General features: G+C 58.3%; 3 protein-coding genes across 4 annotated transcripts; 2 read left to right on the plus strand and 1 right to left on the minus strand.

The window, feature by feature from the left end:
- The first annotated feature begins 92 nt into the window (after nucleotides 1-92).
- SYTL4 (synaptotagmin like 4) lies at nucleotides 93-7,790 on the plus strand. Of its 2 annotated transcripts, none has more exons than XM_003641076.6 (17): nucleotides 93-144; nucleotides 1,374-1,516; nucleotides 1,611-1,826; nucleotides 2,277-2,386; nucleotides 2,545-2,659; nucleotides 2,800-2,907; nucleotides 3,203-3,332; nucleotides 3,421-3,511; nucleotides 3,603-3,706; nucleotides 3,789-3,875; nucleotides 4,116-4,294; nucleotides 4,445-4,547; nucleotides 5,302-5,463; nucleotides 6,142-6,247; nucleotides 6,365-6,464; nucleotides 7,128-7,336; nucleotides 7,503-7,790. In XM_003641076.6, the coding sequence occupies exons 2-17, from the start codon at nucleotides 1,407-1,409 to the stop codon at nucleotides 7,643-7,645; spliced, it is 2,073 nt and encodes a 690-aa protein (XP_003641124.2). In that variant the 5' UTR covers nucleotides 93-144; nucleotides 1,374-1,406; the 3' UTR covers nucleotides 7,646-7,790. The 2 variants fall into 2 exon arrangements, with proteins under 2 accessions (XP_003641124.2, XP_040556015.1); XM_040700081.2 differs by lacking the exon at nucleotides 93-144 and adding an exon at nucleotides 817-941.
- Nucleotides 7,791-8,140: 350 nt separating this feature from the next.
- SRPX2 (sushi repeat containing protein, X-linked 2) lies at nucleotides 8,141-13,562 on the minus strand. Its single transcript, XM_015278494.4, has 10 exons — nucleotides 13,349-13,562; nucleotides 11,539-11,625; nucleotides 11,256-11,447; nucleotides 10,949-11,125; nucleotides 10,427-10,553; nucleotides 10,194-10,315; nucleotides 9,911-10,090; nucleotides 9,638-9,771; nucleotides 9,442-9,563; nucleotides 8,141-9,024 (listed from the first exon to the last, which is right to left on the minus strand). Exons 1-10 carry the CDS (start codon nucleotides 13,416-13,418, stop codon nucleotides 8,844-8,846), a joined length of 1,392 nt encoding a protein of 463 aa, XP_015133980.1. The 5' UTR covers nucleotides 13,419-13,562; the 3' UTR covers nucleotides 8,141-8,843.
- Nucleotides 13,563-14,609: 1,047 nt separating this feature from the next.
- TSPAN6 (tetraspanin 6) lies at nucleotides 14,610-20,427 on the plus strand. The gene is made up of 8 exons (NM_001277603.2): nucleotides 14,610-14,759; nucleotides 14,866-15,054; nucleotides 15,137-15,211; nucleotides 15,821-15,919; nucleotides 16,400-16,555; nucleotides 17,246-17,329; nucleotides 19,171-19,269; nucleotides 19,653-20,427. Exons 1-7 carry the CDS (start codon nucleotides 14,673-14,675, stop codon nucleotides 19,237-19,239), a joined length of 759 nt encoding a protein of 252 aa, NP_001264532.1. The 5' UTR covers nucleotides 14,610-14,672; the 3' UTR covers nucleotides 19,240-19,269; nucleotides 19,653-20,427.
- Nucleotides 20,428-21,967: the final 1,540 nt, after the last annotated feature.

Here is a 21,967-nt window from a genome sequence, read left to right on the forward strand (position 1 = left end):
GAGGGGACGGAGCAGGGCTGGGGCAGACGAAAGCGAACCGCGAGTCCGCTCCTGGCCGTGGGGCCGCCCCACGGGGCCGGGCGGGGCCGCGCAGGTGCGGCGGGCGCGGAGCCTTTGGGACGCGCGGAGCCGGAGCCGCTGCAGGTATTGGGGCCGAAGGGTCGCGGGGCGGCCGAGAGGGGGCTCGCAGCTATGGGTCTGCACCCCCGGGAGTTGGGAGCGGGCGGTGGGGGCGGGCCCCGGTGAGTGGGGGCTCCCGGGCCCCGGCGGTGGCACAGCACGGCGCGGCGTGGCATGGGGGGCTCCGGCCGTGCCGTACAGCGCTGTGCGGGCGGTGGGACTGCGCCCGTGCCCGTGTGTCCGGCAGCGCCGAGCTCGCACCGCCTCGGGTTTGCTCGGCCGCGCGCAGTAGTTGTCACGGCTCTGCCCCCACTCCACGGCTTTCCCAGGTGAAAGGCGCTCGGACCCACTGGAAACGCAAACACGGGGTTGGCCGGCGGAGCCGGGCGGTGCGCGTCCCGGGGAGGCGGTGGCGGGCGGGCAGTCGCGCAGCGCCGTGCACGAACCGAGCAGCTTATCGACGGCGCGGCTTTATTGACAGTGTGACAGCACTGTCTGCGTCGGCAGCGAGTCCTTGCTCCGTGCTCACCCCCCTGAATTCCCTCCCGTACGAAGGCTGTAGATGCGTGGGAGCCCTCCTCCCGCTGACCCCTTCCCTCTGCCGTCGCAGCGGCCCCACGGCTGCGGCGGCTCCGCAGACAGGAAGGGCCCTCCCCGGCGGGGTCAGGAGCGGGGACTTTCCGCTGCGGAAGCCCAAGAGAGCAGCCGAGGTCCCTCGGCCAGAGGGCCGCGGGCTGCACGGCACAGCCGTCCCGGTGCCGGGTGGTGCCGGCTGCCCGCAGACCAGCAGAACCGGTGCCGCCGGCCTGTGGCGCTGGGAGGTGAGCTGGGAGCACGAGGTGCCCTGCCCTGCTCTGCCCTACATACGGCTGAGAGCCTGCGGGAGCTCACCTCTGCCTGCCGTCTGGATGGGCCCGGAGGTTGCCATCTCTGGGACTGGGGGTTGCCATCTCTGGGGTCAGCTCCCACTTCTGCAGCCACCGTCCCTGTGTTTCCATGTCCCAGCTGGTACAGGTGCCTGGCTGGTTGCTGGAAAAACACTGAGAGCTGTGCCTTGTGCAGGGCTGGCAGGAGGCTGGTGGGGATGGGAGTGCAGCTGTGCTGAGCAGAATGCAACGTGTGTTGGAGGCGGCAGCACAGGACGAGGCTGTGAGCTGTCCTGGGGACCGCAGTGTGGTGTGGGGATGGCGGTGAGCCACGCGTGGGTCCGAGCAGGGAGCAGTGACCCTGCCGTGGGCTTTGCTTGCCTCCAGTACAGACGCATCCGGCTGCTTGGGGTCAGGGTGATGTCGGAGGCTGTGGATCTGTCCTTCCTGTCGGACGTCGAGAAGGATTTGATCCTGCAGGTCCTGCAGCGCGATGAGGAGCTCCGTAAAGCGGAGGAGAGGAGAATCAGGTGTGGTTGGGGCTTGCTCGGAGGGGCTGGGGCCGGCCGGGAGCTCTACGTGGCGCTCAGGCTCTGACCGCTCCCGCTGTTGGGCTCCATGCAGGCGCCTGAAGAATGAGCTGCTGGAGATCCGGCGCAAAGGGGCCAAGCGGAGCAGCCAGCGCTACAGCGAGCGGACCTGTGCCCGCTGCCAGCAGAGCTTGGGCCGCATCAGCCCCAAAGCCAACACCTGCCGGGGCTGCAACCATTTGGTGTGCCGGGACTGCCGCTCCTACGGCCCCAACAGCTCCTGGCGCTGCAAAGTCTGCACCAAGGAGGCGTGAGTACACGGGGCCTGGGGGACGAGCGGTACGGGCCTTCTGTGTGCTCCTCTGTCCCTCCTGCTCACCCCAGTCCAATGCCCCACAGCCACCCCTCTGGTCCAGCCCTAGGTTCTCAGCCTTGTCTCCATCATGGGGCCACTGTCCAAGGTGAGCGCCTCTGGTTGGGTGATGAAGAACTGGGCCATGCCCTGCTCTGGGGTGTCCTTTGTACCCACCCTGCTCCTGTTTCCCCATTATGTGACTTCAGCCCATATTTCAAGCAGCCCAGGTTTCCTTCCTCTCCTTGGCCTCACCTGCCCTGCAAAGCCCCTGTTTCACTCCATGTTGACATTGACCCATTGAGCACAGTCTCTGCTCAGCCACTTCTGTCCACGCCCCTCTTGACTGGTTTGCAGTGCCATGGGAAGCTAAAGGGAATGGTTCCTCACTGCCCCTCTGCCCCGCAGGGAGCTGAAGAAGACAACAGGGGACTGGTTCTACGACCAGAGGGTCAACCGCTTTGCCAACAGGCTGGGCAGCGACATGGTACGGCTGTCTCTGCGGCACAGGTCTGCAGGTAGGGCAGGTCAGGAGGTGCTGGAGCCGTGTCTCCTCCTGAAGTCTGCAGCGAGGTGGCCCTGACCCTCTGGGGCCTTCAGAGCTTCAGCTTTCCCTGGGCTCTGCTGTGGGCTTTCCTGCTGGGCTGTGCCCCTCCTGAGTCCTCTCTGCTTTCAGCGAGCAAAAGGGAGACGGTGGGACAGACTCTCCTGCAGAAAGCACAGCTTGGTGACCCCAAGGGCTCCTCTGCAGCCCGGCAGAAGAGCCCCCAGGAGCCCCGGAAAGTGCCCAGGTGAGGAGGAGCCCTGTGTTTGGAGAGGGAGTCACCGATAGCCCATTTGGGTGCAGTAGATGGGAGAGAGGCTGCCGTCCTGCTCTGACCGCTGGCCTCCTTGCCAAGCAGGACATGCTTGTGGTTTTGTTTGTCTGCAGTTTGTTTCCTGATGCCTCAGACCTTCGGGAAGGCAAAAGTGACACAGAGTCCATGGAAAACATGAGCCTGGATGGCTACAGACCTGCTCCTGCTGCCGGGGGGGGCAGGTAAGGAAAGCTGGGGCAGGCTGTCATTGCAGTGCTGGCCTGGCAGAGGGTGAGGGATTCTTACAGAGGCTGGTTGCATCTGTTTGCTGTTGTGGTTCTAATGAGGGAGATGCTGGCTCTGCTTTCCAGGCTGAAACCTCATGCTGGGCAGGCAGGTCCTCTGCTCCAGGCTTGCTCATGTGGCTCCTTGGAGCTCGCAGCAGGAGCAGCTCCCAGCTAAAGCCTGGTTTCCTGGCCCTGCTGCTTTTGGCTGAAGTGCCGGCCCAAGACAGAGCTTTTTCTGTGTCCTCTGCAGAAGGAACTCTCTGGATAAAGCCACCACTATCAAAGAGGGAAAGCAGGTTGCTGGACCAGCAGGACCCACGGCAGCCAGCCTGACACTCCCTCTGCCCTCCAGAAATGTGCCTTCTGTCACCAACGGGCGGGTGCGTTCTGCTGCCCAGCTGGGGCAGGGCACTGGGAGTCTCTTGGAGTCCCCTCTGCTCTGCTCTGAATGGGGCTTCTCTTCCCTAGGAGACTCCCACAGGCAGCCGAAGTAGCACGTTGGTGAATGATCACGAAGCCATCTTCAAGAAGAACCCCCGGAGGGTGGTGAGGCCCGCAGGTGAGAGGTTGGGCTTCCTGGTGTGCAGCCAGTCCTCGCTGTGCTGCGATGGAGCAGCATTGCTCTGCTAATCCCACAAACTCCTGTGCAGACTACACCAAGTCAGTGATCGACCTGCGCCCAGAGGAATTTGTGGGTGAAAGCAGCTCCATGGGAGACAGGAGCAAGTCAGTGCCCGGCCTCACCACGGAGCTGGTGAGACCCTTGGTGGTGCTGGAGCTGGCCGTGCCCGTGCTGCCCCACACTCCCCATGTGAGCTGTTTCTCTCTGATTGCAGGATGAGGAGGAGGAGGACATTGACAACCTGGTGGAGATCCATCGGCAGCGGGTGGCACGGGGCAGCATGCGCAGTGGCACCTCCTCGGTGAGTCCTGAGGCTTGGCCATGCTCCAAAAACCATGGAGAAGGGCCATGAGAACTTCATTCCTTGGAATGGGATTGAAAACCAGAGGCCCAACTGTTGTCGAGTGAGCCTGTGTGTTAATGGGGACACCTGGTGACCACCCCCAGCCAGGCAGGGCTGGCTAAGAGGGATTGGGAACAGCCATGCTGAGGACCACCTGGATGGTGACACTGTCCAGCTCAGCCCGGCCATGCTTTGCAGAGCACGCTGGGGAGCATGGTCAGCATCTACAGCGAGGCTGGTGACTTCGGGAACATTGCAGTCACTGGAGGAATCTCCTTCTCCCTGAGCTACGAGCAGAAGACACAGACGTTGTTCATCCATGTGAAGGAGTGCCGGCAGCTGGCCTATGGGGATGAGGCCAAGAAGCGCTCCAACCCGTGAGTGCTGGGAGGGGAATGGTGGCAGAAAGCGGGGAGGGACAGGCTGGGGGCATGGAAAGAGGTGGGAGCTGTAAGTAGCGGTCTTGGGAGAGTGGGAGGTCTGGAGTTGTCCGTGGGGGCTTGAGCTCCGCCTGCTCCTCCCTTCAGGTATGTGAAGACTTACCTCCTGCCTGACAAATCCCGGCAAGGGAAGCGCAAGACAACCATCAAGCGCAACACTGTAAACCCGCTGTACAACGAGCTGCTGAAGGTGAGCAGGGATGGGCCAGGGCAGCCAGCTCCCCTCTGCCTGAGGCTGCAGCACAACAAGCTGGGCTGCCCTGCTGGGTTCTGCCTTCCCCCTCCCTGCCTGGGGAAACGGGCTCCAAACCCTGAGCCGGATGCACATCTAGATTCTGTGCCCTGAAAGCTGGAATAAAACATTTCCAGGCTGGGTCACTGCTCTGCTATCACTGTTGTCACATCCACGGATGCCATGCAGTCTGTGTTCCTGGCTCTCGTGCCAGGAACCCCCTTCTGCTGATCTGAGGCCGCTGGTTTCCCTCAGAGAAAGCTCCTTACTGCTGGGGCTGTGCAGGCAGAGATAAGGCAGGGCTGGCCCCGGCAGCAGGAGCACTCGGCACTGCCCTTCATGCTGCTGCCCCCGCTGCAGCTGGCACAGGGCAGTGGGGAGGGCTGGTCTCTGTCCTGAGCCCTGCTGCACCATCCCCTCTGATGGGAGGGAAGTGGGAACTGGAAAGCATGCTCTGCTTTCCAGGCTCTTGTGGCTCAGTTTGCCACGGAAGCCTGAATGCACCAGTTTGTTGAGCTCTTGTGCTCCAACCACCTGAGGCTCGGCAGGTTGGCACCGCTTCCCGTGTGGTGGGAAGGAGTGGGGTGGCTGCGTGCCGTGAGCCCTGGGTGCGCTCTGAGGTTGGTTCCACCTGCATAACGCGTGCTCCCAGCAGCACCGAGCTCAGCACAGTCTGCTGGCTCACCAGTCTTTTCCCTGCCTCTCTTCCTAGTATGAGATTAATAAATCCCTCCTGCTCACGAGGACGTTGCAGTTCTCAGTCTGGCACCACGATCGCTTTGGCCGCAACACATTCCTGGGGGAGGCGGAGATCCCCATGGACTCCTGGAACTTTGACAGCCAGCTGGAGGAGTTTCTGCTGCTGCATGGGAAGGTACCGACCCACTGCCCCTGCCTGCTGGAGCTGCTGCAAGTCTTGTGCCCAAACAAGTCCTGTGCCCAGATCGGATAGCTGCACTGCTGCAGTAGAAAAGGCAGATCTAAGTCTGAGCCAAGCTTCCCCTTTTCTCAGTGTATCCCCTGTGTGATGCAGTGGGATGTGTCCCTGCCCAGTCAGGTATTCTCATTCTGTGTGCTTGATTACTCCAAGACTGCAGCTCTTCCTGTCTCCCTCCACCAATAAGCAAGAATGGGAGCCAACTTCAGGGAAACAAATAGGGGAAATTGGACTTGACATCCTGTCGTGGGCTGCAGAACAGTGTAGTGAGAGGATGTTGTACAGCTGGATGGCAACAGCAGATGCTTCTGTTGTGGATTTATTTGGGAGTCTGGTTCTCTCTGTGAGCTCCTGCTGCAGACTCAGCCTTTTGCATTGCTTGGGGCCCAAGCCTGCAGGTGCTGAGCTAAACAGAATTTCCTAAGAAATGTGGTTAAGGCAAAGTACCATCCCAAAGAAGCTTCTGTGAGCAGTTGTGCCTGCTGAGCTACCTCGAGCAGAAACCAGAGCAGAAAGCCAAGCGTGGGGAGTGGCTGCGTGTTGACCCAGCAGTCACTGTGTCTGCTCTGGCTGCTCCAGCAGTGCTGCACTAATCCAGCCATTGCCTCTTTGCAGACTGGGGTGGATGCTGCTGGCCTCCCCCAGTACAAAGGGGAGCTGGTGGTCTCCATGAAGTACATCCCATCTTCCAAGCACACCGGGGCTGGAAATGGCAGAAAGGGTGAGTGCTGGAGCTCCTACAGCTCTGTGTAGCATGGGGTTATTCAGTGCCCTCTACAGACACGCTGGAAATTCCCAGTGGTGAAAATTGATTAAATCTTGCTATGTTGTTTCTCAGGCAAAGCAGGAGAAGGTGGTGAGCTCCAGGTCTGGATTAAAGAAGCCAAGAACCTCACAGCTGCCAAATCAGGGGGCACATCGGACAGCTTTGTGAAGGGGTGAGCGTGGGTACAGGAGTGGGAATTTAAGGGAGATGGAAGTGAAAGCTCTGTGCTCCGTGCTTGCATCCCAGAGCACGTCCTGAACCCGAGTGGAGATCTGGGGAAGGGAAGTGTCCTGCATTTGTACCCCCTGCCCATCTGTCTGCTCATCTCTTAGGAGTGATGAGTTCTTGGTAACAAACTCTTCTCTGGGTTTTGGCCAGCTGAGAGGAGCTGCTCAGGGGCCAGGAGGGCTGTGGCCCATTACTCATGATTGGAGACTGCGCAGAGGGGTCCCCTGAGCTGGGGAGGTGGCTGTGCTCTTTCTGCAGAGGCCTGGCCCTTTTCCCAGGCTCAGAGCTGGGAGCCAGGACTGGCTGCTCAAGTTGCTGCCCTCAAGTCATCTTCTCAGAGGTCGCCAAGCAGCTGTGACTTGGGCAGTGCTGGTGTGAGGGCAGTTGGTCCTTGGTGTCTCCTGTGTGCAGATTGCTTGCAGCCCCCTTGGGCTGCTTTTCAGGAGGTGGAGACACCCAGCTCCTTCCAGACCATCATGTGCCATCTTCTCAGGCCTGGGGGGGAGAGGTGGGATCCAAGGCAGACATCAGACCAAGCTGCCTTGGCTTCCAAGGGAGAAGTTAGCTGCATGTGTATTGCTAACTCCAGTGGGGATGCTTCCCCCAGCTACCTCCTGCCACATAAAAACAAGGCCTCCAAGAGGAAGACGCCCGTGGTGAAGAAGACCCTCAATCCTCATTACAACCATACCTTTGTCTATAATGGCATCAACCCTGAGGACCTGCAGCACATCTGCCTGGAGCTGACTGTCTGGGACCGGGAGCCTCTGTCCAGCAATGACTTCCTTGGAGGTGTTCGCCTGGGCGTGGGCAATGGTGAGGAGCTCTGGGGCTGAGGGAGGCTGTTGCTGTGGTGGGAGAGGCCCCGTGTGGCTCCCAAACCCTCAGACAAGTGCTTTTGCCTGGAGCCGCCTCTCTGCTGCAGAGGTGCTTCTCCCATGCAGAGCCAGGCTGTAACTTGTACCCATCTCCTTTCTTCAAGGCATGAGCAATGGGCAGGCCGTGGACTGGATGGACTCCACGGGTGAGGAGCTGAACCTGTGGCAGAAGATGCGCCAGTACCCAGGCTCGTGGGCAGAGGGGACGCTCCAGCTCCGCTCCACCATGGCCAAGCTGAGGCCCTAGGCAGCACCATCACAGGCACCAGGGCTCAACCTGGGGTTGGCACAGCTGCTCTGGAGCTGCACTCGCAGCATGGCTAGATGAATGCCAAACTTAATTATTATTATTTTTTTTGCCTATATTTTAATAAACATGACCCTTCTCTAAACAGGCTTGGGCAGAAAGTCTTCTTGGCTTAACTTCTCTTAAAGGGTTTTCCTTTTGTTTTAGGAAAACCAAATTTGGACCAAACGTAAGGCTGAACTTGAGTCCTTGTGGGCCCTCCCTTCTTTCCCTGCAGGCACAGTGCTTTGAAATGTGGTTAGGTTTCCTTTTTCCCCTCCAGTTTTCTTCTTCCCACGCTCTGTGTTTCATAACCTGCTCCCTTGTTGTCTCTTCCACCCTCCTCCCAAAGGATGGTGCTGGCTCTGGGACCCAGAGGCAGAGAACAGATCAGCTTGTGCCCCAGCTGTTGGGTTATGGGGAACACTGGTGGGGCCATGCTGAACAAGACAGCACTGACTTTTTCTACAAATTTATTACTTTCAAGGTAATATTCTACTGCCAAAACAATTCCCAGGAAGGGTGCCACGATGCTGGGTGTAAGGAGAAGCAAGTAGACTGTGAGCCTCTGTACTGGATGTCTGTTACTGTCTTTGCTGAGCATGGGGCCATCTGCTTCTAATGAAGGCTTTTGCTGGCTCTGGCAGGAGCCTGGCATCAGTGCCTGGCCAGCAGGGCTGAGCCCAGGCAGGGACAGCATGGGTTTGTGTATGGCATGAGGACGGCCACAATGAGGGTGAAGCTGCTGCAAAAGAGGCATCTGTAATGTCGCCCTGCCTGCTCTCCCATCCCTTTTCTGCTCTGGGAGCTTTCACAGGATGCGGGGCACTCATTTGGCTGTGGTCTCTCCTCCTGTTGGGCTCCACTTCTCCCTCCTGCCCTGGGATTTGAACAGAGAAAATCCAGCGTCTCCTGTTGTGGTCCTGGCTGAGGCTGAGTCAGGGCTATGGCCAGAGGGTGCTCCTGGCTGTTGTGCAGTGACTGATAGCACATAGCCCTTGTTCCTGCTCCCCTCCCTGTGCCAGAGCAGCCTGAGAGTGGCTCCCTTCCTCCTGGAAGTCCTTGGCACCCTAGTCCTCCTCTACGGTGGGCGACTAGAAAAGCAGAAAGGAAGCTGTCCGTCCTCCAAGGCACGTGGCAGGGGTCTCCCCTTGCTGCCTCAATCACAGGGGTCCCCGCGCTGTGCCCGCTGGGCTGTCTCCTGCTCGCTCAGCAGGTAGGTGTCGATGAAGTCGAAGAGCTCATCAGGGCTGATGGGCAAGATGTAGCGCTCACGGTCAGTGCCTGCTTTGTCCAGGAGCACCACGTTGAAGTGGGAGCGGGTGAGGTGCAGGAACTGCCTGGGGGTGCAGAAGGGAGCTGCTGGTCAGGACTGTGGGTCAGTCAGGCCAGTCAGGGACTGGCTTGGGGCTAAGCATTTCCACCCTACACAGCTATGGTCAGGCCCTCCTGAGGGTGGTGGCTTCCACCTCTTCCTCAGGGCTGTAAGCTGCCAGAAGGACCTGGTGCCTCTGTGTTTGGACTCTGGGCACTGAGGACAGGCTGAAGGCATCCTTAGCCTCAGTGCAGCAGAAAGGAGAAGCCTTAAGAGGCAGACTGTTGCTTGTGGGCCTGGCAGCAAGCCTTATGTCTTACCAGTCCCCAGTGTTCCCCCTATGTCCCTGTTCTCACGGAGACACCTGCCCTGGCTCTTTACGATGGCCCCCTGCAGCTGCTCCTGCTTGAATGGTCATGCATCCCACCCCCATCCCCAGTACCTGAGTTCTTCTATGATGCCAACAGACAGCTGGTGCTCCCGGATGCGGCCCACTTCATGTGGGGGCTGCCCCACCAGCTCAATGATGGTAACATGACGCAAGTCCAGCCCGCAGGTGGCTTGCTGCAGAGGAGGGGATGTGATGGTGAGAACGTGCTGATGGGGGGCAAGGAAGGGGGAGTAGCATGTTGGCTCACCTGCAGCATGGAGATCTGCATCTTGTAGTAGCGGTTAGCAGAGTCAGGTGCTGAGATGACAAGGAGCCGGCGTTTCTCGTAGAACTGATCCAGCAGGCTGGCTGCTGAGTTCACAGCAGTGTTGATCTGCATGGCTGGGGCAACAAGAGAGTGCGTGAGCACAAGAAGAGATGCTGCTTTGCACCCCTTCTTCCCCAGTCTTCCAGGCAGAAACTCCCTTAAGCTTTGGGCATCTCTGCAGGTAGATTCCCTGCCTTGCCCTGCACCACTTACGTGCACAGAGCGGGGAAGAGCCTGTCCATTGCTGGGTGGACTGGCAGACCCGCAGGGAGGTACCCTGGCGCTCGTAGCCCCCATCGCACAGATACTCGCATGTGGCACCATAGTTGTTGCCATCAGAGGTGCAGGACAGGTAGCCATGCTGCGGAGGCTTCAGGACAGGGCAGCGTCTCACTGTGAACAAGGAGGCCAGGTGAGATTCCACTCAGTCTAGGGGTGGAAGGGCACAGGCCCAGCCCTGAGTGGGCAGCCTGCAGCCCGATGGAGCTCACTTCACCTTGGACACGGATCCTGAACTTGCAGCTGGCTCGGTTGTATGCCTGGTCATAGGCAGTGTAGCGGATCACGTGCTCTCCTTCAGGGAACTCAGACCCAGGCTCTGGACCCCGCAGTGTCACTCTGCACCCAACAGATGGGTTCTCTGTTAGATCCCCCAGGAGAGGCATTCAGATGGCACCCAGTGCAGCCCCCAGCCTTGGCTGGTGATACCAGCACTTCCTCTGTGCTCACCTCTTGATGATGCCATCGGCAGAGTCCTTCACACGAGGTGGATCCCAATATACCGTAGCAGTCAGCTTTCCTGGCTCTGCTATCCGCTCACGGGACTCGGGGCAGCGGATCTTGGGAGGCTCAACATCTGCCCACAGGAAGGAGGAATAAGCTTGGGGAACAGCTGGGGCTGTCCCATGAGAGTAGGACAACGGGCAGAGGAGAAGCCCAGGTGCCCAGTGATCCCACAGCTGCTGAGCACAGCCCAGCACTGGAGCAAACAAAGCCTGATGTAATGTTAGCATCGAGTGACCAGGCTCAGCCTCAGTCATGGAGTGCTGCACCTTCCATCAGCCTGAGCTTTGTGGCTAACAGCACCTTGGGGAGCAGAAAGGCCTGCGGTTCTTGAGCACAGAGGTGCAAGACACCAGCACTTGGTCAGGCACTAGGGGTGGTATCTGAAGGCAAAGAGAGGATGGAGGGTGCTCATTCCAGCAGTAGGGATCACAAACAGCCTGGGAGGACAGTAGGGTGAGAATTTACCTACACAGATTGGCTCGCTCCCACTCCAGCGCCCATCTTCCATGCATGTGCGGCTTCGGTCGCCCTCCAGCTGGTAGCCAGGCAAGCAGGTGTAGTCACAGCGGGAATCCATCTGCACCCCAGCTGAGCACACATATGAGCCCCGCAGCACCGCTGGCAGCACGTGGCATCTGATCTCTAGGCCAGAGAGAACAAAGAGGGGAGGGACGTGGCTGGGCTGGCTGCCCGGTTGTACCAGCAGGCAGAGACCCAGAGCTGGCAGTGCCCACGGGGAGGCCAACAAGCCCGGTGAATGGGATGCACTCACGTCGGCAGTACGCCATGCCAGACCAGTGGCGGCTGGGTAAGCACTGCACAGCACTGCGGCCCACCAGTCGGTAGCCACGGGCACAGCTCAGCTCACAGCGTGTCCCCAGGCTGCTGCGGTAGTTGCCCCCCCGGGGCGAGTAGCAGGTTGCCTCTCCACGGTAAATGTTCAGCGTGGCACACCACTGGGGCACTGCAGAAAGAAGAGAGGTGAGGGGTATGTATAGCTTGGCCAGGCCTTGGTTTCCTCAGGGACCTGAGGGACAGGCTTGAGATGCTGTTACCTCGGCGGTAATCCAGGGCAGGCTCAGGGGGTGCTTCTTCCACATACACTTCATTGGTGTGGCTCTCAGCAGTATAGTAGCCGGACCCTGCAGAGCAGGAGTGAGATGAGGGCACTGTGTTAGGTTTCATGGCTGTACCTAGGTGACTACTCTGCCTCATGCAGCAGCACAGTCCGGCCCCAAACTGTCCCACGATTCCCTAGAGAGAGATCCCACCTCTGGGCAGACTTTGCCCTGCTGTCCTACCACTTCAGGCTTGGCGCAGAAGGGTTAAGCAGGGCAGACAGTGAGGTTGCAGGCTGGCAGCAACCGCAGACTAAACAGCCCCAAGGGCAGACGTGGTTACTGCAGGAAGTGGGTGCTGGCCTAGCTGAGACCCCTGGCCTTTTGGTAGTCAGGAGGCAAGGAAGGAAACCTCCCTCCTGCCTGTCCCAGCACAGAAAGGGATGAGAAGCATGGCACTATGCTGGAGTGAAGGATGAAGTTGCTGGAGGAGCTCGCCTGGTGCTGCTGGCCTCATGCCATCCCTGCAGCAGACAGTGACTCCTGGTGCAATAGACAGGGACAGCTTGGGGAAGGCCTTGCATCAGCCCTCTGCCCTGCCTAACACACCAATTCCAACACCCCCACGGTGAAGTGACCAGTGGGGCAGGAGGAATGCATGGGGGCTGGGGAAGAAGGCCTACATGCAAGGAGAGCTGGAGCTGAGCCCTGCAGCCCCCTGGGCCCCGCAGCATGCCGTCCGGCCGCGGCATTCCCCAGCACTGAGCTCACTTTTCCGCCCCTTTTCCCTCACATTTCCCTCCCCGGTGCTGCCCCCTCCTCACCGCCCCCATTGCTGCAGGACCCCACCTCACTGCACTCCAGCCATTTTTGATCTGTCCAAAGAGACACCCCTGGGAGCACCCATTGCCCCTTCCCCCCCCACCCCTGCTTTTGGGAAGGGGGAGTGTAAGCTGAAGCCGATCCAACCAGCAGCTCCTATGTCACGTGGAGGAAACTTTATTACACATCTTTCCAGCAAGAACTTCACTACAGTACGGCTCCCCATCGCTTCCCACAAACTCGTTAAGTCACCCACTTGTTCCCACAAAGTCTTTTATCCCGGTGCCCTTCCCAAGCCAGCTGGCGCCAATGCAGTACAGCAGCCCCAGAGGAGCTGTGCATGGGGTTGGTGCACCATGGTTCAGTGTGGCTCCCCACAGCAAGCAGCTGCCTGGCCAGAGGGGTAAAGCAATGCAAGGCAGTGCTGCTCCCTTGCAGACGTGCCATTTATTTGCAGATGTTCCCTTTGCATGGCAGGCACTGCCCTGACCATCTCAGATGGGCAGGAGCATCACTGGAGGCAGCGGCACCACGTAGCACAGTACGGGGAGGGAGAAGAAACAGGGAAGGGAGAATTCCCCTGCAAAGAGCAGCACAAGGGCTTTTCCCTGAGGTTGAGCCAGAGCTGGATCCCAGCCCAGCTGGGGCAGAGTGAGAGCGTGCTGTGGGGAGGGGACGTGACCTGCTTGGGGTCAGAGTGCTTCATCCAGGTCAACAGCTGCTGGCTGATGGCTCCAGCAGCAGCACAGAGTCAGGAGGAAAGTTGTGCCCCCATACATGATGCTGTGACAACGAGGTCAGCTGTTTGCTCATCTCTGGGTGCCTCCCAGCCCCAAGGTAGTGTCTCCCTCCCCATACCCCATGGTGCAGCAATGCTCTCCCAGCCCTACCACGCAGGGACTTCTCCTTACCCCCACCACTCACCTCCTCCCCTCCCTGCCCTGACACTCATTGCCCCACATGCCGGTGCCACCACGGTGCTCACCTTCATGCCACGTGGCCGACACCAGCCTGGTGAGGAACACCAGCAGGACGGGTGCTGCCTCCTGTGCCATGCCAGGGCCGGACAGCCCCACTGTGCTGGGCGGGGGGCTGCCGGAGCCCCTGCGGGATGGAGCCGGGCTGGGATCAGCGCTCAGCTCCCTCTGTCGCCGCTCTCCGGCTCGCGCTCCTGCTTGGCTGCGCTGCCTCTGCTGAGTAAACCGACTTCTCCCCTCCGCTGCCTGTCCCGAACATTCAAAAGGCATGAGTCAGGCCCCAAACGATGAGATTGTCAAAAATAATAAATCCTAAGGAATCCTTACTTTTCAGAGTACCTCCTGCTTTCCCAAGGCTCTAAAAGCTTTACAGATGTTTCCTCGCAAGCGGCGGAGCCAAGAATCAGTCTTCGAGCAAGGAAGAGCGGAGGAGCTCCCACCACCGGCTCCAGGCTCCTGGAACGGGAGCTCCAAGGACAAACCGCAGTGATCGTGGCCCTTTTTTTCCAGCGGGGCAGGGCTAGGCGGGCTGAGAAATGAGGTAACCTCACTGCACGCTGTGGGGTTTGAAACCAGACCCAAGGCAATCGGTTCCAGCTGGGGTCTATTTTCCAGCTGTGGCTCAGCCTCTGCGAGGCAGAGGGGATGAATGGCACAGGATGGGGTCTGCTGCCTGGCACTGAGGGGCAAGATGGGGCCCAGCAGGGGCTCTGCTCTGGTGCAGGGTGCAGTGGGAAGGCCTGGCAGACAGGTACAGGAGCTGGCACGGGGCACTGGGCCGCCTGAATGTGCTAATTATGCGGCGGCCAGGCTGGTAAGCGTGCTAACTAATAACACAGCTGTGCCGAGCTGAAGAGAGCCCGCCTCCCAGAAGCTCCCCCTGTGGGCACGTGCGCTGCTGGGCGCTGAGAGCAGCGTGAGGGCACGGGGCAAAGCCCACCCCGTACAGCCCAGCAGGGCGGGAGGAGGGCTCCCGCTGTCGGCGCTCACCCAACGGGGCTGCTTCTGCCCCATGCGGCGCTCCACAGGGTGCAGCAGCCCCGGGGCTGCCCCACAGCCTGGGGCGGGCCCGGTGTGGTGGAGCGGGGGGGGCGAAGACGTGGAGCGGCAGTACGCACCGCGGGGACGCGAGGCGCCACCGCCGGAGAGCCTTCGGGCGCGCTCGGCTGTTTCCGTGAACATTCGGTAAACTTCGGGAGTCTTCGGCAATGCCCGGCGGCGCGGGGCGGGCCGGTGCCTCCCCGACGGGGCGGTGCTCGGCTCGGCTCTACTCGGCTCGGCTCTGCTCGGCTCGCCGGAGCTCGGCAGGACGCAGCTCGGCCCGGTCCGGTCATGGCGTCTCCGTCGCGGCGGCTGCAGACGAAGCCGGTGATCACATGCCTGAAGAGCGTGCTCCTCACCTACACCTTCGTCTTCTGGGTGAGCGCCGGGCCGAGCCCGCGAGTCCTCGCCCTGCCCGAGCCCCGCGGGCATGTCGCGGCCCCGCTGCCCTATCGCGACACGGCGGCTCTCCCCCTCTCCGCAGGTATCGGGCATCGTGCTGCTGGCCGTGGGCGTGTGGGGCAGGGTGAGCCTGGCCGTCTACTTCTCGCTGCTGGACGAGAAAGCCACCAACGTGCCCTTCGTCCTGGTGGGCGCCGGCGTCGTCGTGGTGCTGCTGGGCACCTTCGGCTGCTTCGCCACCTGCCGCGGCAGCACGTGGATGCTGAAGCTGGTAGGTGCACCCCCGGGGGTCAGGGGGGCAGCGGTTCCCGTTGGGGCGCCCGACCCATCCCGCCCTTCTCTCCTGCCTGCAGTACGCCATGCTGCTGTCCCTCATCTTCCTCATCGTGCTGGTGGCTGCCGTCGTCGGGTTTGTTTTCAGGCACGAGGTGAGTGTGCCCCTCACTGGCGTGCAGGAGTGGGGGCTGGGCTGGGCCCTGTGGCCGTGGGTCGGATCCCTGTGGGCTGGTCTTGCCCTCTTGGAGGGTTGGAGGTGCTGCTGAGACAGCGTGAGGGGGGCTGGAGGGGACCAGAGGAGCAGCCTGGTGTTGGTAAGGACCCATAAAGGCTCGGTTTGCTGGGGACAAGAAGGGTTGGGTGTGCAGGGAGCTGCCCATCTGACCAACCAGCATGGCCCTGGGCCTCCCTTTCTGCCATTATCTTCTGAAATCCGTATATAAATGTTCTTTCCTCTCTGTTTTCTGTAAGTAAGGCTCCTGTGAGGGTTCCTCTGCTGTGGAGCAACCTGCTAATTGGGGGAACTGGCAAGGTGTAGGGCTGTGTTACTGCACGCACGCTCCAGGCACCGCAGAGACACCTCCTGCCTTGTAATAGTGCGTGTAATTGCCTGGGTCAGCGGGGAATACCTGCAGGCCATGACCAGAGTCATTCCTGCCATCACCAAGTGGTGACTAATGTGGGGCTGAGGTCCCAAAGCGTGCATGGGGACAGCACCACAATGTCCTCCTCACACGGCTGCCGAGACGTCTCTCTTGCAGATAAAAACAAACTTTGAGAGCAACCTCAATCTGGCCTTGAAGAACTACAATGGGACGGCGGATCATCACAGCGAGGCGGTCGACACCATCCAGAGAACTGTGAGTGCCCCTCTCTGCCTTGTTGGATCATGGAGGGTAGGGGCATCCAGGTGCATCTGCGTAGCCCCTGGGTGTTCCTGGCTGGGTGTTCCCCTCCATCGCTGCATTCGATGTCCTCTTGCACAACAGGATGGTAGGAGGAGCCCTCGGAGCCCTCCTGCTGCTGCCTTGCAGGAAGGACAGGCAGCCACACATGGAAAGCATCTGGTCCAAGTTACAGCTGATGAGGAGGGTCTCTGGAGTTATGTGTGGAGCATAGGCAGCCTCTGTTGGCACATTTAGGGCATCCTGGTGAGGATCATAAGACTGCTAGGTTGGGGAGGAAAGCCATTTCAAGGAAGAGGTGCTGAGTAGGAGTTGGAGAGCTTCCTAGATGGATGCTGTGATACAGAGTGTTGAGGGCCCAGGAGCTGCTGCAGGAATGCCTGTAGGGCTGGGGTTCTGGGATCCTGACATGACCATCCTTGCTTCTCCTGACAGCTGCACTGCTGCGGGGTACAGAACTACTCAGACTGGGAGAAGACTGAATACTTCACCCAGAAAGGTATCCCTCAGAGCTGCTGCAAGAGCCAGGATGACTGTTCGGTGGAGGATCTGAGAGACCCAAGCAAAGCCAAGCAGAAAGTGTTCGTGGATGTAAGTTAAGTTCATAAAAATTCCCTGCAAGTTCTGGAGGTTGAGAAGGAAGAGCTGGTTGGATAGGAAAAGGTTTGGCCTTCACTTGAAAGGAGAACTTCTTCCTAAACGCACGCACCCTATGGCTCAGGGATCCCTCTGGAGTGGGTGTAGGGGAAGGACAGACAGGAAGGAGCCTCTCCTCCCACCTGCAGTCCTTCTTAGTCCTTCCCCGAAGGTCAGGGGCCAGCCTGACCCCAGTGTTTGCACCTGGGCCTGTGCGTTTCTGAGAACAAGAGAATAAGGAGGTAATTTCCTGGTCAAGTTCGTTCCGTAGCGCTGACGTCTGTCAGACGCTGTGCAAAGTCCTGCTTGTGTGGTGAGCACAGGTGACTTCATGGTGCAGGGATCACTGGTGATGTGTGCGGGGGTTACGCAGAGGATGCTCGTCAGATGAGTCACTTTGTTTAACCCAATGCTCACATGAAGAGAAAGCTGAGGGCGGTGCTGCCTTTGATAAAGCTGGGCTGGCCGCGGATTGGTGCAGTTCTGGTGCTGTGTGGTTTGGCCGAGGCCAAGCAGGAGGGTGCCAAGTCCTGCAGGGAGCTGGGGACACACTTTCTCCTGCACCAGGGTTCCACGGAGAGGCGAGTTTGTGATAGGGGGAACAGAAAGTCCTGGACCCACGTGCTCACTCTTCCTCTCTTGCAGGGTTGTTTTTTCCTGGTAACATCAGCAATGGAGTCAAAAATGAGTGTTGTGGCTGGCATCTCCTTTGGCATCGCATGCTTCCAGGTAAATTTCACTTGCTGCTGGGAACAGGAGCAGTGCGGAGTGAAGCCAGCTTCTGTCCTGAGGCATTCAATTTCTGTGCAGTTTGTCTGTGTACAAAAGGCACAGCTTTTCTCAGCCAGAGAGGAGCAGCTCCTCTGCAGTTAATCTGTGTTTAACTTCGCCACTGTGCAACCTCTTGTCTCCTAAACCCAAGGCTGCAGCACCGGCTCTGTCTCTCTGTGCCCAGGTTATTTGGGAAGAGCTCCTTTCTACAACTGACTGTGAGAAAAACCAAAGCAGCTGAACAGAGCCTGTATTGCTCTGGGTAAACTCCCTGTGTTTGCTGTTGGCAAGGGCCCAATCACTGCCCTTCCTTTTCCTACCTCGTCTTCCCTTTTATCTATTTTGGGCTCGCTCTGGTGTGGCTGGGTCCTTAGAGCACCTGTGTAGCATCCTCTGTGCTGGTCACTCTGATGAGAGGACCTCACGCCCTGCACACCACCACAACCTGCAATTGCTTCCTCCCCCTCCAGCTCCTCAGCCTCCAGTTTACTTTATCCTGTAGGACACTTCCTGCACGGGCTTCATGCAACAATGTGCTTAGTGTCCTGTAATCTGACAGGCTTTATCCCAGCAGGAAACGAGAGGCCTCTGCCCCTGAGTTCCTAGCTAAATTGGGCTTTGTGCACACTGAATGCCATGGTCTGGGTTTCCCGAGGAGCTGTGCACAATGGGACTGAGCGCTTGGGAAATCCAGATCTCATGTGTTGCAGCAGGGGCTGCAGGATGCATAGCTGGCCTTTATTTGTCTGGGTTTGGAAAACTTGTTCAACTCTGGATGCTGAACGAGCTTGGCAGGCTTTCAGTTGGGAGGGAGGTGAGTTTGCTCTTTATGTGGTCCAGAAGCCACGGTGAGACCTTGGAGGCACGGGACCAGCAGATAACAGAACCAGTGTGGGGAGAGGAAGGTGTACAACCTCAGCAAGAAATGAGCGTGTCACCCTGCCTGTCCTGTAATGAAAGCTGAATAACATAGGTGAGGCTGGAGCCAGCAGGGCTATGGCTGCAGCCTGTGCTACGAGGAGCCTTCAGCTGTGGCTGAGAGAGGCCGGGAGCTGGGGCTGATCTCTGCTCTCCTCCCACGCTGATGTGAGCTGAGCTGTGCTCTGCATGGGGCGGCTGAGACGTGACTGACACGCAGACGGTGAGCTGCCTGCTTCCCCCGGCCGGAGCCATGCAATTAGCTTGGCTAACGCTGGGCTGGGGAATTGGAGCCATTTCCTGGTTTTTATCACTCATTCAGCAAGTCTTTGCTGTGTTGTGCAGCCAGCAGGGACTAATCATGTAAATGTGCCTCTAACTTGGCTTGTGTAGGTCAAACTCCTGCAGGATCCGGCTCTAAGTGTCTGTGTGGGGCTGGAAGGCCACGTTGTGATAACAGCAGCGTGTTCTGCATGTGTTGCTGATGTGAAACAGCAACCTTGATTCCCTGCTGCCCTTGCAGCCAGGAGAGGTGGTTGTGCAATTGGTGACGCTCCTGAAATCTGTGTAGTTTCTGAAGTTACTGTATAATAATAGATGCTTCATAAAGCAATATGTAAGAGGATGGAATGCAGAGCATCGCTTGCAAGAAGCAATCTTGGTGGATACCCACCAGGGCTCTCTCCTTCAGTCTCTCCCCCTTACTCTGAAGTGGGGCACAGCAGCCTGTGCTGTGGTTTGTAAATCCCACTGTCTTTGCGTGTTATAAAACTGAGATATGAGTGCCTGATGTTATGGAGCAATTGGTCAGGTTTTCCCACTAGAACACCATGTCTTATTTTGGGCTACCTCTAATAGCGTGTCTTTCCTCTTTTTTTCAGTTGGTTGGCATCATCCTCGCCTGTTGTCTGTCCCAGTACATCACAAACAACCAGTACGAGATGGTGTAGCCCCCCCAGTGCACACTGGCTTTGACTAAGGTATGTCTATCTGCTGACACAAGCCGTGACAGTGCTAGGCTGGGCTTTCAGGGCTGTTTGCAACTCCTAAACCACAACGTGGGTGATGTGTGTACTCCCATGGTGATGGAGGGGGTGGAAGTGAGGGGAAATCATTTCATCTTTATCAAAAACAGAGCATGCAGGTCTCCCGTGGTCCTGCTGGTGCTGCCTGTGACGCTGTCCCATTAACCTTGGGCCTCCACCCTCGGGCTGTCTGTGGCTGCTGCCTCTGCCTCCTGCAGAGTGCTGCTGAGCCATGCAGGAGGGCATCTGCTAAGCCCTGTCTGCTACATTCTCCTTCATGTTGTGTAACTCTGGACCTCTAAATGCTGTGTTTGTTAACGCTGTCTTCTGAATGGCAGGCATTCCTCCTGCTCGCTGTGTGGGGGAAGACAACACCACCTCCAGTTTTCCTCCGGACGCTGCTTCGTGAAGTCTTGCTTTGAATTGACTGATCCTCTCCTCAGATAGCTCATCGAAACGAGTGCAACAGCTGTTCTGCTGCGCTTGGAGACTTGTCCTAACACTACTCTACTGTACCACTGAGTGGGATAATTAGTGTAGCTGAGGTGGTTGCAGTAGCTGCACTCCTGCGGGTGCCGGGCTCTTCTCTCGGCTGTGCTGGAGCAGCTGCTGCCACTGTTCATTGCAGCCCTTGCTGGCTGCCCTGCTCCTGGGCAGAAGCTGCTCTCACTAAGTGCCTCCCTCGGGAAAGCAGCGCTTTCTCTCATCTCCGACCTCTGTTCTCAACCCTTTTGCATCCCCTCTCTGTTCAGGCTCAATCGCTGGCCACGTTTCTTCTTCAGATGGGGCTGTTGTCCCGTTCAAGCAGTGCCTACTTGCTGAAGCTCTCTGCTCAGCAAGGCCTCGGCTGGTTGCCAAGCTCTCGTCCTCATGCTGGATTTTATATACTTTTTTATAGTTGTACTTTTTAAAGTACGGGCTGTAGCGATTCTTTGTAAGCTGTAGCAGGGTTTGGTGATGTAGGTCCTGGTGCCTTTACCTTGGTGTAGGTGTCCTTGCACCAAGTCAGCTGTGACTTGATCGTCAGTATTACATGCTGCTTTAACTCGTTTTGTGTATTGAGTAGAACTCTTTTGTCCTGAGACACAATAAATATTAAGATATTTTACTCTACGAAACTGCCCTGGCTTTTCTATTAATCCCCTGGAAATTCTTCTCAAGTCCCTGCGAGCAGCAGCAGCAACCCAGCTGCAAGGTAATGTGCTGACCCCAGGCCAGCTGGTGACCGCTGGGCCTCTGCAGCTCATGTTTCTCAAATACTCACCGGTGCCCTTGTGCTTACAAATAACTTTTGTAATTGAATTTGTTTTTCATAAAAACCGTTGTGCAATTCTGCTGAAACAAAAGGCCCGGAGCATCTCGGCTCATGGGCTGCTGGAGGAATGCAGAGCCCTGATGCAAAGTGTGTCCATCCTGTGCCATCCTGTGCTCAGAGCACAGCGTGCTGCAGCACCACTGGAGCCAGGAGGTGTGGATATAAGCTCTGCGTGTGCTCAGAGCTGCTCTTCTTTGTGCTTCCTCAGTGCTAGGCATTGCTGCCCTGAGCGTGGTGGTTTAAGGCGGTACAGGAAAGCTTCCCTTGGAAGTAGGGATGTTTTCAGGTCACAATCATCAAACTTGGGAGGGCTGTGGGGTGGTGGAGTGAAGCGGTGGGTATGAGTGGCAGCCCTTTGTCATCGTGTTTCTCCTGTGAGGGCAAGCTGCCCCAGCACCGTGTGGGACAGGGCAGGTGTGGAGCAGCTTCACTGCTGATGGAGGAAGCTGGAGGGAAGCAGCCTGAAGTGCTCGTGTCTCATTTGACCTAGCTGAATAAATCAAGCTGCTGTCAGCCCCTGGCTGCCTGTTGAGAGCCTCGTGGGTTTGGAAGGCGAGGCAGAGTGCGTCAGAGCATGGGAGCAGCTGCAGAGAAGGTGCAACTGATGGATGGAGACCAAGCAACAACACGTGAGAAGCACGTGAATACACCTTTCTTCTTGGTAAAGCCATGCAGAAGCAGGGAGACACGGAATTATCCCCATTTGACTGGTTTTGGTGCCAGGCTGGACAGAGCTGCCTTTACCCTCCTGGCTTTTTACCTGTCTGGGTGTGCATGCAGGCATGGGCTTGCATGCAAAATACCGCTCTGCCAGTGCAGATGGCTGTGGAAATGCCTCTGATAGAGACATCCCTGCTTGTGGGGGGACTCATCAGGAACGCCTGGCTGTCCCCAGGGATGGCTGTGCAGGGAGCCCTGCCGCACCCTATGCATGCATGGCTGAGCAGCTCAGCACGTCTCTGCCACGCACTTCTACAGTCAGCAGTCCTGCAGGGAGCTCCCTGCTCTGCCCTGCGCTGGGGACAGCTTCCGATGAGCAGCACGTGTTCCCTGGGTGATGTGGGGAGAGCTTTGGCCCGTGATGCCTGTGGGGCGTCAGAGCTGCTTGGCAGCGTTCGGCTCCCAGGAGAGCTGAAGCTCGGGACGTGGCTTGAACAGCAGGGCCGTGAGCCCCTGGATTGCTGCAGGGGATGCATGGGGTCAGTCCATGGGTCAGCTGTGTGCTTTGAGAGTCTTTTAAATCCTCGGGCGTGTTTTGGTTGAAAAGGAGAGGGGCTTTGGGGAGCTGAGCTGCCAAAGGACCTGAGGATGTTTTCCTGGTATTTGTCTAAGCCTAAT

Source organism: Gallus gallus, chromosome 4 (genome assembly GCF_016699485.2).
Source record: "Gallus gallus isolate bGalGal1 chromosome 4, bGalGal1.mat.broiler.GRCg7b, whole genome shotgun sequence".
NCBI lineage: Eukaryota > Metazoa > Chordata > Aves > Galliformes > Phasianidae > Gallus > Gallus gallus.